Source organism: Scardinius erythrophthalmus (assembly GCF_964197995.2).
Source record: "Scardinius erythrophthalmus genome assembly, chromosome: 14".
NCBI lineage: Eukaryota > Metazoa > Chordata > Actinopteri > Cypriniformes > Leuciscidae > Scardinius > Scardinius erythrophthalmus.
Genome location: NC_138234.1, coordinates 19,942,789 through 19,960,541, shown reverse-complemented (window position 1 = coordinate 19,960,541; position 17,753 = coordinate 19,942,789). Strand labels below are relative to the sequence as shown.

Below are 17,753 nucleotides of genomic sequence, written 5' to 3'. Positions count from 1 at the left end.
TTTAATGTTTTTTATCTAACTTGTTCATTTAGTTCAGATGAGGCTATGAGGGATAGAAGTACAGTTTGTTCAATAACTTTTATGTACAATGAAAGTCGACAAAGTCTCAGTGGACAAAAAGACTTCAGCCTTCATTAAACTTGATTTGATGTCATTTTAATACTATACAAATCACATTATAGCATTTTTTCTGGAAATGTAATGAAAAAAAAGGGTATCAAATAAGCCCATGCCAGTGCAGTGCTGTGAAAAAGTAATTGCACCACATTAAAAGGCCGTTTTTAACTTGGATTTATTGACACGAGAACTTATTTTGAACCATTTGAACAATGACTTTTGGAATCTTTCATTCAACATATCTAGAGAAATGTAATTGTCTTATCTGGAAAAAGTACAGTAAGTGCATTTAAACAGCTTATATTTACATTTAGTTTAGTTTAGTTTAGTTTAGTTTTTTTGGCACAATGGTACCATATTCTTGACCAAACGGTTTACAGAGCTTTAAATAAAGTGCAACCTATTTACCGATGCTCTGGTAATTTTAGGTGATATTTACTTAGGGGTGTACTTACTTTTTCACACTCAAGAAACTGACATTTCTGCTTACTTAAGCTGTGCAAATCTTTACAAAATGTACATTTGAAATGTAATCTGTGCAACTGTGTATGCCCTAATATGTTACAAATAAAACAAAAATGGTGTATGTAAATCTTTACCAGTTGACTCATTCCCAGCCCCATTTCATTTGCATCAAATTAAATATGTACTCTAACTGTTTCTCCGTCATGGAAAATCTAAACAATCCTCCGCTGTGCCCTACGTGAAGTATACACTAAGACTGTTCTCTGTAATTCATTTTCCCTGGGTTTTGTGCCTGCCAACGGCTGATAGCTTTAACTCAGGCCGAGCTCTAAGAATAGTCCTGCTTGCTTTTGGCATCTGTATGTAATCCATTAAGGGCTACCAGGGGACTAAGATGCCGCTGCTCGCACCTATGGGATTCGTAAGTGCTGAGAGGGTGGGTAAAACAGAGGTACAGTGGTGTGGTTTGGCACCAAGGGACGTCTCCTCCTTCAATCTAAGACTCGACACGCAAGTTATACGAGCATAGGAATGTGTAGCTCGTCGTGAGCGGTCCGGGTCACCGGGGAAAGGGATGTTGGGAGACTGTGGCACACTTGCAGTCCTTTTTTATGATGTGTAATCAGAGCCGAGTCCTCAATGTTTTTCTTGGTTTTGTACCATTTCTTAAAGGCTGAGTTGACATGCCATAGGGCTTAGTGGATTTGCAGTGTGCTGTCCGCAGCAAAGAAATGCAGCATGGATAAAAACACATTTCAATTTCATCCCAGTTCAGTTTCAGAGAGGATAAGCATGTGTATTTATATAATAAATGCCAAGAAGTACTATATTCCATGCAGCCATAACCAACTATTGAAATGGCATTTTCTAATTCTTCTATAATTAAAATGCTAAAAGTTTTTATGACCCCTTATTAACTAACAGGTTAACAATATTTATTATTATTTATTAAATATTTTATTTGAATACTTTTATTTGAATGATTATTTATAAGTATTTAAGTAATAAATACTACTAATATTAATTTAATAATAATAAAAAACTAATACTATATTACTATATAATTGCATTAATTCTATTTTATTTTGTTAAAATAAAGTAAAAATGTTAATTCAGGAATGTTTGTTTCCTTTCATCTTCCACTGGTTTGACAGACAGATAGTCCCGCCACAAATTCATGCTATTGGTTTAACCAATGTCATGTTAATCTTAAATATTTTAATTGGATTAGGGGAGGCAAAAAGAAATACAGAAATATTTGTGAAAAACAAAATGGTGACATACTGTAAATAAAAAAAAAGCCTGAAATCTTGATGTTGGAAAAAAAGTGAATGGTGTTACTTGTTAACTAGATATTTTGGTGTTTTTCAAACTGTTCCAAAACATATTTTTCTCTCTAGGTGGGAAGTTATGGTGGGCGGACGATGTTCTCGCTCAGCTTGGGACCGTTAACAAGAGGGACGGAAAAAACCTGACGGTTCTTCGGAATAAGACCACAGGCGTGGTCCACATCAAAGTGTATGACAAAGACAGTCAGAAAGGTAAAAAGAAACAAATCTCCAAATTCAACAACTTCACAAGAGTCACTAAGATCAAATCAAAGAACCAGCAAAATCAGAGTTCCCACACCTTTTGATCTCTGAATTCCCTTATTGACTTTTTAAATGTGTTAAACACCTTTATTGAAGCAAAAATAACTATATGTTTGTGTGTGTGTATATATATATATATATATATATATATATATATATATATAATATATATATGTATGTGTGTGTGTGTGTATATAGTAAAATTACTCGTATCGTGATATAAGATTTTGGTCATATTGGACAATTAGAAAAGAAAAGATCCTTGTCATTTCTACAAGGTGAGGTTGCACAGGACTTGGACAGCGGATATGTTTCTACACCCACACGTTGTCAAATCCCTTTGCTCTTTATGAATTATGGTGAGGACCATTCATATCACTGACAGGTCTATTAGCGGAGGAGTGCTTGATCCTCTCAATACTCTATTAGGATTAAAAAAACGGGCAATTAGAGGCTCTTTAAGGTAAATCTTTTTGCTTCCTTCTCAAATCTCCTCATACCAATTAGCTCCCTCATTTATCTCTCTGACACGAACCTCATGGGAGCGAAGGCCCGTCTCATTACGCCACTTCAAATAAGCTAACTGGGGTGTTTCTGACAAGGTGTCCGAGGAACAAAGTCAAAGCGGCACCGTTTTTTCTCTTTTTGTGTTTGTGATGTTCCTGAAATTGGTTTAAGAAAGTACACAAGCTAGAGGGTTTTGACAGATTTGCATTAGATACACCTGTTCGCCTTCACAAATGATTAGTTAATTAGTAATTCTCTTCGTAGGTCGCAATCCTTGCGTACCGAACAAAGGCGGGTGTTCCCAGCTGTGCCTGCCCACCTCTGAATCCACTCGGACGTGTTCTTGTACCACGGGCTACAACCTTCGTCCGGACCGGTCCACCTGTGAAGGTACGACCATTAGTTCTGACCTGAGCGTACGTATGTAATTAAAGGAACATGTCGACTTTTTGGGAATTTAGCTTATTCACCGTATCCCCCAGAGTTAGATAAGTCCATACATTCCCTTCTCATCTCCATGCGTGCTGTAACTCTGTCTGACGCACCCACCGCTAACCTCGCTTAGCACAAAGACTGGAGGTAAATGGCTCCAGCTAGCATACTGCTCCCAATAAGTGACAAAATAATGCCAACATTTTCCTATTTGCATGTTGTGATTTGTATAGTCACAGCGTGTGCAAATAACAAGGTCACATGAGACACAGCCATCTTCTAACCCTATACATACTGAGAACTATATTCTCAGAAGGTGAAGCACTGCTACTTGGGCGGAGTGATTTGCTCGCAGCACCTGAGAAGCCCCGTGGTGACGAGAAGAGAGTTCGCTCAGAGTTGGAGTAAATTACTTTGCAGAAGTAGCAGTGCTTCGCTTATGTCACTTATTGGGAGCAGTATGCTAGCTGGAGCCGTTTACCTCCAGTCTTTGTGCTAAGCTAGGCTAGCGGTGGGTGCATCAGACAGAGTTACGGCACGCACAGAGATGAGAAGGGTATGTATGGACTTATCTAACTCTGGGGGATACAGTGAATAGGCTAAAGTCCCAAAAAGTCGGCGTGTTCCTTTAACCTTTGGATCTCAGAGGTATTCATTATTTTTAAGAGCAGGGTTCATTTAATTTTTTTTTTTTTTTGGTTGACTCTTTGGTAGGTCTTCAGTCTTTCTTGATGTACTCCGTTAATGAAGGGATAAGAGGACTTTCTCTTGATCCAAGTGATAACTCTGAAGTTTTGATGCCGTTAACTGGCACTCTGTTCACTGTGGGTCTGGACTATCATGCCGGTAAGTGCACTTTTATCTGTTTTCTTTGATTCTAAAAGAAAAGGAAAAAAAAAAATCTAGAGGAGAAAAAAATATTTTATTTTTAAATCACTAAGAAAAATTCATTTTAATACTTTACTGACATATACAGTATCAGCGTTGTTTTAGTATTATTTATACACTACTATAGTATTTATTTATATTTTGAATTAGTTTTCATTTAAATTTCAGTTTTGGTAATTTTAGTATTTCAGTTAAAACATTTGTTTCAGTTATTCACCAATGCAATTATTAAATCAGAAAAGGAAAATGTATTTTTATACTTTTTACAGATAGGTACAGTATCAGTGTTATTTAATTTTAATTTAATTTTTTGTGATTTTGTTATGTAGTTTTGTCTTTTTTATTTATTTTGTTTCTGTTTTAGCAATTTTAGTATTTCAATTTAAAAATCGTTTTGTTATTCATCTAATATTCATATTTTATTTGATGTCAGCTTTATTTCAATTTAATGGTATAAAGAGTACAGTCTTAAAGAATGAGTAAGGGTCAAAAGTCATAAATTATGGTGGTTTTGATATAACTTCACCACTATAATGGTTAAAAATTGCTTTTAAAATGACTTCGTAAAAAGAAATGCACACAGATGTACTTATATACTATATTGTTTTCCTCATTAAAATGTTTTTACCCTCAATGTACAGTGTAAAAACATTCAAGTACTACTGACTGAAATTATCTATAATTGTTCTTGTAAAATTAGCTGTTCATGTTTTTTTCCATAAACCTTTGAATTGTACTTAGAAACCAAAGCAATTAGGCATTGCCATGCCATGTGTACAACAATATATCACCCCTTGACATGGGGAAAACTTTCATTTGCAGGGAATGTGCCAGTAATTCGTACAGATATATCTGGTTCAGTAATTGGACAGCTGTCTCCGAACTGAGACAGAAATGCCACTCTTTGCATCAGCGACAGACAGTTTACAGCTTCCCATTTGCATGATAGAGCAAATATTGGCATTGCATTGCATGTGTATATATTTTTTTCATTATGAGATGAGGTGAAGGGTGGAGATATGCTGTTATGACAGATGGAAGATAATCGAAACAGATTAGCTGGACAGATGAGGCGATGTCTCATAACGATGTGAATGGGCATTCATTGGAGTTTTTGTCAAAAGGGATACAGTATAATGTAAATTTTTGAGTAGGCGAGGAGCTGGTGATGCACAAAGCTCCGGATAAAACCGTGCAGCCAAGTCAAAGCAATTTTCATAAAAACGTTTTGAAGAGGGCAGACCATGGGAGCCAGGACAATCACAAGTACTTTAGGCTTCTTTTTTTTTGCCTCTATTGTTTTGGAGCTGAGATGGGTTTGATTTAGATAAAAAAGGGCAAAGACATTTCAGCCAGTTGGAGCAGACCTATTCTTTTAGGTAAAGCTTGGCAGCTCTTCAAAAAAAAGAAAAGAAAATGGAGCCTTGTTTATTCCAAATTGGCCATCAACACACGATTATGCACAGTCCTAAGCCGCTGTGACGTAAAAGACAAAAACTAATCCATTTCATGCTTTTAAGAATATTTTATTTTAGGAATAATTGTTGCTTGCCACTTTTATTTAGAATACATCAATGTTATTATAGTGAACAACAACTAAAACCATAAAAAAAAGAAAAAAAAAAAGAAAAAGTTAACTGAAATAAAATAACTTATTTGGTTTCAGGGAGTTGACAAAGCGACAAATTTAACTTGATGTACTAAAATAACTAAAACTAAAGCTGAAATAAAATTAATTACAAATCTAGACATGTTTAAAAAAAACAATGACTACAAAAGTGACAAAAGCACACAAGACAATTACAAAATGACAATTACAATTTTACTAAAATGAAAATGAAAACAATAAGTATTACATATACAAATACAATATATATTAGTGAGATGACAGCAAAGGTTATCTCAATGCAAAAATAAGGGTAATTGGCATGCAAAATTAAGTATACAATATCAAACGATAGTCGATATTCCAGTGTGGAATGATATATTGTGCATCCCTAAATAAATATGCACTTTGCCCCCATAATAAGGTAGTTATATCATTTAGGGTCTAACTAGTCTGTGTTAACTAGCCAACATTTGGTTTTGGGGTTTTTAGGAAATGACACGTTGTACTGGACAGACATGGGCTCCAACAGAATCTCTAGATCCAGTCGAGATCAGACCTGGAGAGAGGACATCGTCACAAACGGTCTTGGACGCGTTGAAGGACTTGCAGTGGACTGGATTGCAGGTGAGTCCGTTTCTATTCTTTTAGCATTTCTATGCTTTTCCAAGTAGCCTTGATGTTGTCGGGCTTATTGTTTCTCTGTTGGTTCAGGGTCTTTGTTGCTTTGCATCCAAAGGTAACATTTACTGGACGGACCATGGCTTAAATCTCATTGAGGTTGCTCGGTTGAACGGTATGTACCGTGCCGTGGTGATATCTGACGGACTTGATCAACCCAGAGCCATTGCGGTACACCCAATGAAAGGGTATGTATTGCACTGTGGTTTATTTTCCTCTACTGCTAAGCTTCAAATTCACCCAAGTGTGGCAACACGAATGACCTATGGTCGTCTAGAGAACAGTTAGTGTGTGCAATTAGCACTTCAAAGCTTGTTAACTGCAGATGTACGTCCTCCTTAAAGGCATTATAATTTCTGTAGCATGTATTCTAATATAAGTTGCCCTCTTGTTTGTAATGAGTTATCTCATTAAATAAAGCTTTGTACTGTTGTAGGTTGGAGTATAAACATTAAGCTTCAACATATTTCCGATCCCTAATATCATGTGGCTTCATCTATTTTGGGGTCCTATCTTACTCAGAAATTGGTCAGTGATATGTGGTAGAAATGTTTTGTAGAAATAATTAGACTCAGATTAGCCTGGAACAAATTTAAAGATTCCTGTTGGAGTTTTAAAACCAATATGACATTGGAAGTGACTTTACTTACAAATTCTTGGTCGTCTTGTGAAATATTCACTGGTGCATGTTATTCCAAAGAAAAAATTGACCTTACAATCTCTCATCAAAATAATTAGCTTCACCTGAAATTACGTTTCTTCGTAGTCACCAAGGACTTAATTTTGAACTTCTACCCTTTAAAGTCTGTCTTATGGAGACCACTTTTAATGATCCACTTAGTCCCTGATGGATACAATCTAGTCATGTCATCTAGTCAAAAATGTTTACCTTTAAGTGTACAAGAGCTTGTCACTGGGGCTGTACCCTTAAAGGGACACCTTTGTACCTTATTTACCCCTAAAACATTTATAGTAGTACCTTGGGGGTACATTTTACTACTCTGAGGTACAAATATGCAATTTTTAGGATTAGATGAAAGTTGTTGCTTTTAAACGTATTGATCCAGTGTCAAGCTGTTGTTAGCCAAAAGGAACAAATGTTTGCACTTTTTTTCTGACTGTATGGATTTCACTTAGAAATGGGCTGTGAATGATAGTGAATTTTAAAACCACTTTCTAATTAGGATTTCTGAACTTCTCAGAAGAACTTGAATACAGCATTATGCTTGTTTTCATAGTAGCAGAAGATAAATCTTGGAATTCAAGCTGTGAAAAGGTCAAAATTCCTCAGGAAAGTATTTTTCCCTAATGGTATTTTCCTTTGAATTCATGCAGGTTTCTGTTCTGGACAGAGTGGGGCCAGAGTCCTACCATCTCCAGGTCACGTCTCGATGGTTCGGAGCAATCCGTGCTTGTTAGCACAGGACTAGCAAAGCCTAACGGTGTCTCCATAGACTACCAGGTCTGCTTCCTCTACTTGTCTTAAGTGCTTACGTTGCAGGCGGCTGCAGTCTATGTTGATTTCATGGCTTAACTAGCAGCTTTAGGGCACTGAGAACATATAAACCATCATTCTTAATACAATAGATGCATGAGGTTTGTCTTCCAACTGTATTGTAGGAAAATAAATTATACTGGTGTGACGCCGGCAACAACAAGATCGAAAGAATCAACCTTGAGCGGGGTGAGCAGAGGGAGATTGTGTTCTCATCGAGTGGGGTGGATATGTTTTCCATAGCAGTCTTTGGGGCTTACCTCTTCTGGTCTGACAGGTAATTTATTTTTCCATAAATGTTACAGTCTCTACGAATGGCCCAAGAAAGCAGATACCGTCCCACTTTCCCTACAAGGTCACAATGCTAGCGCAAGAAGACACATTTGATTATATCAGAATCTCCTGCAGTTCAATGTCATTCCAAGGATGGGTTACCTCACCTTCTGTTAGACCAGCTGTGTACTGTATTTTAATGAGTTCTTTGGTTTTAATTAGTGGAGGGCCATTGATTAGTGAGTGTCAAACTTTTGGTCTTGTGTCCCCATGACGGTAGAGCATACGCCAACGGATCCATCCGCCGTGCTTCCAAGAAAGATGCTGTGGACGTGGTCACTATCAGGAGCGGCTTGGGCATCAGTCTGAAAGATGTGAAGGTCTTTAACCAGGATCGGGAGAAAGGTTGAGGTTTCACTTAATGGCAGTTTTCCTGTTCTTTGAACATTGCACCAATGCACACAAGTACATTCATACATTTATCCCAGATAAAGCAGGGTTGTCCAATCTCACTCCTGGAAGGCCACCTAGCTCCAACCTGTTTCAACACAATTTTCTAGCAACCCTGAAGTCCATGATTTGCTGCTTCAGGGGAGTTTAATGAAGAATAGAGCTAAACTCGATAGAAAAGTGGCCCTTGAAAATGAACTGAGGATGAGGATTGCAAATGAACACCTGCTGACTGACACGCATGTAAAAGAGATCAATTAGACTTGCTTGAAATAGCAGTAAATGTCTGAGAAAGTTTGAGTTTTCTGAGCATTACAATATAATAGTTCACCCTAATATGAAATCCGTACTAAACCTCTATTTTGTTTGCATGCTGAAGCAGTCTCGAAGCGATTGGTAGGTGATATCATTCGTTGAGGCACTTCGTAGGGAGCCTGATCTCTGATTTTTCGATTCACCCAGGTACGAACGCTTGCAGCAGAGCGAACGGAGGATGCCAGCAACTTTGTTTTTACTTGGGGAATAACCAGAAAACCTGTGCTTGTGCCCACGGATATCTTGCTCAGGATGGACTCAGGTGCAACAGGTACGAGGGTTACCTGCTCTACTCCGAGAGGACCCTCTTGAGGAGTATTCATCTCTCGGACGAGAATAACCTCAACTCCCCCATCAGGGTGTATGAGAACCCGACTTATTTTAAGAACATTATAGCTTTGGCCTTTGATCATCGGCAGAAAACGCAAGGAACAAATCGGATTTTCTTCAGCGATGTTCATTATGGGAATATACAAGTTATCAATGACGACTGGACAGGACAACGCATCATTGCTGAGAGTAAGTAATTGTGTCTAATTACTTTGATGCGTTTTTTACTCGCCTATGTCCTTATCGATTGCGCTTAGTAGTTGTATTGATACACTTTTCATGTATTCACACTGTGAAGATGAAGATGATGTAACAAATGTTGTTTAGAGAACAAATTACTTTCGAATAGTGCTGATGAATGGTTTTCAGACATCCTTGAACTTTTAGTTTTTCTCACGTATGTGATGGTGATGTATTTTATACATTACCATCCTGTTACCATTACCATTACATTACCTTAAACATGAATTGAATATTGTTTGTATAAATAGAAAACTTTTGGACCTTTTTCCTGATCCCTTCTATTTAAACATCCAGCCTGATGCTGTCCACAGTACTTTCATAACACATTTACATTATTTGCAATGCAGCTCATATTTGTAGTGGCATCATGTCCGATTAACTGTGGTGAAATGTAAATAAATTATCTGTACAGGGTACAGCCAATTACTCTGATAAAGCAGCAGCCCAGTAGCCGGCATTGGAATTCATACCTCATGTGATTTATCAGGCCCTAACCTTGTCAACATTAACACACGTCTCATTTAATCAGTATGCCATTAACCTGCAGAGCTGTCATTTCACAGCTGCCGTGTTGAACGATAGCTTGCCTGAGAGGAATTGTGATATTTGTCAAACGAGGCCGTGGATTGTTACACCTGACCCTAGACGCTAAGCTTTATGCTTTGTCATGGATTTATGCTGATACATTGCAGATTGGCGTTCGGCTGATAAACAGCTTCTCTCTGTGTAGCCTTCTCTTGTTTGAGAGCTGATAGACGTGAAGAAACGAGTGGTAGCTGTTTGGTTGAACTGGCTTTTTAAAATCATCTTTTATAATAGCCGATTTGTAATGATTTTAGTTGAGTTTTATTTTGAGTTTAAATGGAGAACTGACTTGTCAGGGTGAATCTCACGAAACGTCTGGGTGAAATCTGACCTGGACATGTTTTTTTTGACACGACAACCGTGTGTTGCTTCAACGGCTCCTAAGACCAGCTTTTGTTGACAGGACTGTTCAATACTGACATTCTATTGCTGCTTCTCTAAATCAAAGTCTGTTAAAGACCAGACCGTTGCCTGACTCTACTGTATGCCTCATTCACAGCAGCACCATTGACTTTTAACATGAATGAAAGCTAGGCTGTGAGGGTTAGACATTCATCTCTTCAGTGGGTTGTACTGCTATTTAATGTGATGTTGGATTGTTCTCTGCTGATATAACACTGCAAAAATATATTTCTCAGAAATTCTGTCATTGCGCTGCTCTGAATAAGGTCTATAGTTTCCACCAGTGCTGATTATTTAGAAACAGTTTTTTCACACTTAACAATGCTCAAATTGTCAGGTACAAAAAAGAGACAAGAGCAACACTAAAGTATTAGTCATTTGAGACATGTCTGGTTTATGAATTAAGATAATGGGCATTGTAATTCAGCCTGAATCTGTGAGAGACTATTAGAAAGAATTAAAGGTTTTACTTAATCATGACTCCACAAGCGCACAAGACGTCGAGTCCTTGAAGGCTTTTTATTCATGTGTGAGGAAAATCAATTGCGGTCAGAGGTGAAAGAGAGTTTCTGAGAGAGTATTGGCTTGGCGAGAGAGACGTTAGAAAGACAGCGAGAGTGAGCAGTGCCAGAGGGGTTCGATGCCACATGATCAGCCTTCAGATCTTTAGAGAAAGACGATGCCAATGCTGCGTCTCCACAGGGGGGAAATCTGTCTTTGTTAGCCAGAGGAAGGTGATGGATCGCAGACAGGATCTGATCTCTTGACTCGCACATAATACAGGAAACGTTTCCAAGGCAACACGTATGTCTCGCCGTGCAAATATCATGTCACCTTCATTCCTAAGACAAGTCATTTCTAATATTTTCATCTGAAGGGTTTGTTCCTGATAACCTATGATGAACAAATACCAAGTTATTGCTGTTTAAAGTCAAGTTTACTCTCTTAGCACGTTCCTGGTCTTATTGCGAACGATTTTTGTAGTGATGCACTTCAGTACCACATTGAGGATTTTGTTTATTTATTTATTTATTTATTCATGCATGCATACTTCTTTTTCACAATTTTTGCATTTTAGATTAGCTTTGTCGTCTTTTAACACCCAACATTAATAATTGAAAAAAACGCTGTAATATTTGACAAATCTAAAAATGAATATCCATTTTTCATACTTTATGTTATAATATTGTTCCCATTATAAATTTACTTCTTGTATTTATGAAAATAATTATTAGCTTATTTGACCAAAATATTAGTGCTGTCAATCGATAAAAAAACAACAACTAAACAATCACAAATTTTTCTGTAATTAATCACGATTAATCACACCTAACATTAAAGTTTTTTGTATATTTTATATTGTAATAAATTCACATTTAATCTCCACATTAATGTAGAAAAATATAAAGACAGTAGCCTATATTTTTAATATATGTTTAATGGCATGTTAATGGCAATTATAGGCATTCAGCATTACAGTTTAATTGAAAGCTATCAATTTTAACATTTATTAGGCTTTAAAAACTTTTGATTTAAGTAAACTTAAAACAATCTTCACATAAACCCATTATAATATATATTTAGCTAGCCTATATATTATCATATAATAATATCATATTAGAGACTTTTTTTTTATTCTAAAAAGCTAACTAACAAACGGATGACTTTCCTGAGGTAAATGCATCAAGTGAAATTGTTCACAAGCTTCACAAGCAAGTTTTATTCACATCTTTCTATGGTTGAAACACAGATTGATTGATTACATGAGACATGATACGGATTTTGGTAAGTAAGTCGTACTGTAATTTTCAACTTGCCTTCTGATATTCATGCATGTTTCTCTAGATTTAATTTGTATTAAAGTGGAAGAATAGACTTGCTGCTCCGCACTGCTGCTTGAACTGAGGCACAGTCACGTCACATTTAAAAGCATCAAAACGCCATTTAGTGTTTGAATTTCGTGATAAAGATGACACTTTGTTTCTTTTTAGAAGTAACCAAGCACAGAGCTATTTGCGATTAATTGGGTGAGAGGAGCACTAAAAATAATGTTTAGTATAGGGAAAAACTGGCAACCCTGGCTTTAACTACAGGTGATTCATAGGGTCAAATAGAGTGTGCTTTTATGTAGCTGTTTTTAGCTGTTAATGCGTTATTGTCTCATTAACTTGCCCTAACTAACTCAACACGATTTTCTTCACACACAGTGTGAGTTGCAGTCGGTCATGTTTTACTGCACCCTTTTGATTGACAGGATATAATCGGCACTGATCATCGGCTGTTAATAATTGCTTTTATCGGCCGATACCGATTCTCTATATCATACCCTTCAATATATCTGGGCTCAATTTTTGTTTTCTGTTGGCCCAGTCAGACAGGTTAAGATTTTTACTTGCCTGGTCAAAATGCACAAACAGTTATTGGGCCCTATCTTGAACCCAGCGCAATTGACTTTGTACACCGACGCATAATTCCTATTTTGCACCCAACACACAGCGGACTTTTCTCTCGACAGACGCACATCGGTAAATTAGGGAGTGAACTTGCGCTCCCTGGGGCGGTTCAGCGAAAAGAGGAGGCGTGTTCCGGCACAAACGTTCTCTGGTGCTTTTTTGCAGTTCCAGAAATAATTCCGCCACAGACCAGAAAAAATGCCGGTATAACAGCAACAGCGCCCGATATCCGCCCACAAAGTTACTTGCGTTTCGCGTTTGATACTTGCTTTTTAGATCGTTAAAATAGGGCCCAGTGTTTTCTTTGTTTTTGACCCATGTAACCTTGTAAACGGTGCTTTGAGATAGCACTCAGGTAGGTCTAACAGGTAGGATACAGAAATTGTATAAAGTTATCATTGTATAAAGTTATCAAACACTTCACAGTTTTCACTGCATAAATTATCAAATAAATCTGGATTAATCCTTATTAAAGCTACAAATTTTATTCAGTCAAGAGTAGTGAGTGATTTTCTCTTTTTCTTTAGTTTTTTCATTATCCTTAATGACAGACAGCAGCAGGTTTATTAGGCTGCTGTCACTTTAAGACCTGCTGCACATGACGTGGATCTGTGTCCTATTTTCTCACAACCCTTTACGTTCATTTAAGACTTCATTTAACTCATTTAAGACCGTGCTTTCGAGGATACTCAACAAAACGAGCATATTGGCATAATTTGGTTTGTTTTTGTCCTTTCAAGCGATGTCTGAAGTGGCTTTCTGTGCGCACAAGTGTGTGTGTCATCAGACAGGAGATTCCCAGACGCACACCCGTACTGCACTGCGTTCTCTTTTGTGTTTTATAACACTTGAATGGTTTGAAAGCATTTTCATGAATTTTTTTTTTCTTTTATGCAAATGCCCATTTTTCACCATTCCAGCCTATTATTGCTAGATAAAATCAAACAGCGGCCATTGAATATTCTGTTTCTGTGCAATAAAGAACTTAAATGGTTGCAAAGGCAATTTACATTGATTTGAAGTGTTTGAGACTGTTCACCCAGCATGACGGATTGCAGACTTTAGCAAACCTGCATTTTGTAACAAAGTTTGTTGAGATCCCTTGTGGACTCATGTGATATTACAGGGATCTTTTTTTTCTTCTTCAGAAAAGCGGATATTTAATTATCAGTTTGCTCTTCATTTGATATCATTGTTGTCTTGGAGAAACGTATTTTATTATAGTGACCGTATTTGCAATGTTTTTTTTGTTGTTGTTTTTTTTACAATCAATGGCAAATGTTCTAAAGCAATTTATTGTGCTGGTTCTGAAATACCCAGTGTCATATTGTCCTTCATCAGTGCAGTCGGCGTCCTCCTTTACGCTTATTAAGTCCTTGTTATGTTCTCTGCAAGTAATGTAGCAGAGCCACTGTATCCTATTCGATGCCAATCACTTTAACTGTCAGGCTTTACGGGTGTTATGAAGATAAGGATCTGCATCCTGAAATATGTGAAATATTTCTGCAGAGCTAATTAAAAGATGCTACTCAGGTTGCAGTGCGATAAACTTCAACAAGTTATGCAATCGCAACATCAAAAAGACTTGAATGGTCGTTTGATCAATGCATGATTTTGTTTTTCACAAAAAGGCCCTAGCAGGTCATAAAAATGCACTGTACTATGCGCCGGGTCGTACATGATATGGTTGCATATTGCCAATACATGAGACGACTGTTAATTCAACTACTGCAGTATTGTGTTATTGTAAAGGAGACTTTTTAAAACGGAAAACAAATTGGCAAATGAATAGAGAAAAGCAGCTGCTTTTTCTTAAATTAAAAAAATATATTATTATAACATATTAACCAACAGCATTTTAGTGCAGCATTTATTTTATTTTTGAAATATTAATATTTCGGCCGTTATAAATGCCGATACCGATAGTTTTGAAAATGCCTAATATCGGCCGATAATATCGGCCTGCCGATATATCGGTCGGGCTCTAATTATAATATGAGTTTTCACGTGAGTGAAATAAAGGGAGCGCACTTTGCTCGCTTTCTGTATAATCCATTCACAATTTGAAGAAAAGTTTTGGTTGTCATGCTTCCAAGAGAACCAACATTCACGTTTACTGCAAATTTAAGGAGTAACAAACACTGTTAATTATCTTAGTGAATCCACTAAATTGTTCCGCGTGTCATTTCTGAAATAGCTTTTTACAACCGCCAGACAATGACTTTCTGTACAGCCAAAACAATCTTTGTTCTTTATTAGATATATTGTTTTATTCTCAAAATATGACTTTGATTTTACTGTTACAACTTTATTCTCAAAACTTTGACTTGATTTTAATTGATTTATATTTTAACATGGAAATAAAATGCTGTTTAATATAGGCTAATATTATATAAAAATATTATTAAAATGTATAATATTAATGTATGATTTAATTACAATTTTATTCTCAAAATGTATATATTTTTTACATTTATATATATTTTTTTATTGTTTTTGCTCCTTTTTAAAGTGGCACATATATAGATACACGCATAGTCAAGCACTTCCCAGAGTTTTCAAGAGCTAAAAAAGGTGTATTTTTTTTAAAGTGTCATTTAGATTTCCACTACACATCTTGACCTTTGCTGACACCTAACTGTTTTTCACATCAACCATCTGTCCGTTTCTCTTCTTTGAAATCACTTCTGAAAGAACATGTGGAGTTTGTTGCCTGCCATACGGATTTATAGCTTTCAGGTAAAACGGTTGCATTTGTGTGGACTTGGCTATCTTTTATGCTTGATGCAAGGTTTGAAATCCTTTTTAGACTTTGTAGTGTGTAGAACCTTGAAAAAAGTAAAGGTGTACGGTAGGTCACCGTCTGTACGTTCCTTTAGAGTACTTGAGCGTTTAGCATTGACATGGCGTCCTCTTCTGTAGATGTTGGTTCTGTGGAGGGACTGGCGTACCATCGAGGGTGGGACGTTCTCTACTGGACGAGCTCCACCACAGCCACCGTCACCCGCCACAACGTTGACCAGACCAGACCAAACGCCTTCAACAGAGACACGGTGGTCTCTCTGTCCGAAGAGGACCATCCGCACGTCCTCACTCTGGACGAATGTCAGAAGTAAGTCAAGATTTTGAAGTTTACCTTAGACATTTCGAAAGGAACCTTTATTTATTTATTTTTTTAATGCATTTTTCACCAATATTAAGCCAGTTGGATGTAATTTTCATAAATGGTTGCTTGTGAAATTAAATTCATATTTTGTTCAGTGATTAAAATGTTTTTTATCCTTTTTTTTTTTTCAAGTCCAAAAGTACTTTTCATCAAAGTAAAATAAATCTCAAGTGTCAAAATGTTTCTGGACTGACTCCACCTCTCCTCAAAATAACCCGCGTTGATAAATTTGCTTTGATGGCTGTCTTTCCAAAAGGTCGATGAAGGGAGGGATCCTCTAATTATTTCATAGTAATTAGGTGCCAGACCACATACAGTGTATTAATTTTACATCAGTGAGTTATGAGCTTTTTAAAGATTCAGATTTGAAAACAGTGTGACCTGTGCTACAGAGCTTCAGGGTAAATGTGGTATTAATCTTCAAACTTGATCTCAGTTAGCCATTTCCTTTCATTTTCAAATTAGAAAACATTAATTAAGTTGCACATTAATGCATTTTTTTTTTAAATAATTAGCTTATCTAGCGCAGTGATTCTTAACAAGGTTTTACATTAGACATCAAGTGTGACCCGTACAAAAGTGAAATCAAATGTATATTAAAGAAAATGTATTAGGCTATTATAAGCTGCTAAATTAGTTCAAATAGTTCAAAAACTGCAAAACGGCAAAGTTTGACTGAATGCACATAACTTTTAACATCTAAAACAAAAGCGTTTTTTTTTTTTTTTCTCATCAAAAGTTGATGAATGTATTTTTTTTTGTTTTGTTATTCTTACTACCTGTGATTGTTGTTAATTAGATTTTTCCATTTAGCATCATTTAGCATTTAGATTCCTGCTTTCTGAAATCAGGACTTACGACGGATTTATGGTCACGACTGACCCACCACTTTAGGCTATATTAATTCAGTCAGATGTGGGATATTTCTATTTATGTCTGACTTCCAACATGTTCCATTGCCTGATGCTTGAAAAATGATCAAATATGAAAGAGATTATGTGATTATGCCTCGATCTACATTTTAATTTGACTTTAGCATTCCCCACCACCTTATGTTAAATTATATTCAAAGTCAGATGTGAGATATTCCTGTTTATGTCAGCCTTTTACACTTTCCATTACCTGATGCTTGAAAAATAATTTATATAGATAAAAAAAAAAAAGTTTTTGTCAAATTGCTAAGGGTAAACAATGCTATGCTAACGTTAGCTTGTGTTCTTCGGGTGTATGATTATAAACAGGATCATTTACTGTGTTTTACATAGTAATTGTTAGTTAAACAGGATTTTACAGGTGTTCTCTTCACTATTCCAAGTAGGAATTTGGTTTCTGCGAACCATCATATTTCTTCTGTAACTTCTCAATGGTTTAAAGCACAGTAAGCTATCCTTTACCCATAACAGGAACACAGCTGTTTGTTCTCGAAGGAACATTTCATCATTTTATGCCTTGACAACACTTAGTTGGACTGTAGCAGTCACCGCATTAGCCTGTTAGAGCATTAGCACGGCAATAAGTGACTGCTGCTGTCAGCAAGAAGTCCCAGCATTTCAAAAGCTGCCAAAGATCACAACTAGGAGTCACACGTCGGCACTAGCGGCTAACACTGCAAGGTGCCGTCACATGCCAGGTTAGCACACTCGTCTCAAACACAAGGACATGCTTCGGCCTTCGAGGGTCTTTTTCTGCCACATAAAAGAAAAAGGGCTGATGCTATTAAGCTGTAGCCCTCTTGATTATAATTGCAGATGAA

General features: G+C 36.7%; 1 protein-coding gene across 1 annotated transcript in view; it reads left to right on the top strand.

The window, feature by feature from the left end:
• Positions 1 to 17,753, top strand: part of lrp1ba (low density lipoprotein receptor-related protein 1Ba) — a 204,136-nt gene that overhangs the window by 92,387 nt on the left and 93,996 nt on the right. Inside the window, exons 31-40 of the mRNA XM_081385187.1 lie at positions 1,983 to 2,123; positions 2,946 to 3,071; positions 3,828 to 3,959; positions 6,100 to 6,234; positions 6,347 to 6,476; positions 7,624 to 7,750; positions 7,909 to 8,060; positions 8,337 to 8,461; positions 8,969 to 9,340; positions 15,757 to 15,946. Coding sequence (XP_081241313.1) covers positions 1,983 to 2,123; positions 2,946 to 3,071; positions 3,828 to 3,959; positions 6,100 to 6,234; positions 6,347 to 6,476; positions 7,624 to 7,750; positions 7,909 to 8,060; positions 8,337 to 8,461; positions 8,969 to 9,340; positions 15,757 to 15,946 — 1,630 coding nt within the window. The remainder of the gene's footprint in view (positions 1 to 1,982; positions 2,124 to 2,945; positions 3,072 to 3,827; positions 3,960 to 6,099; positions 6,235 to 6,346; positions 6,477 to 7,623; positions 7,751 to 7,908; positions 8,061 to 8,336; positions 8,462 to 8,968; positions 9,341 to 15,756; positions 15,947 to 17,753) is intronic.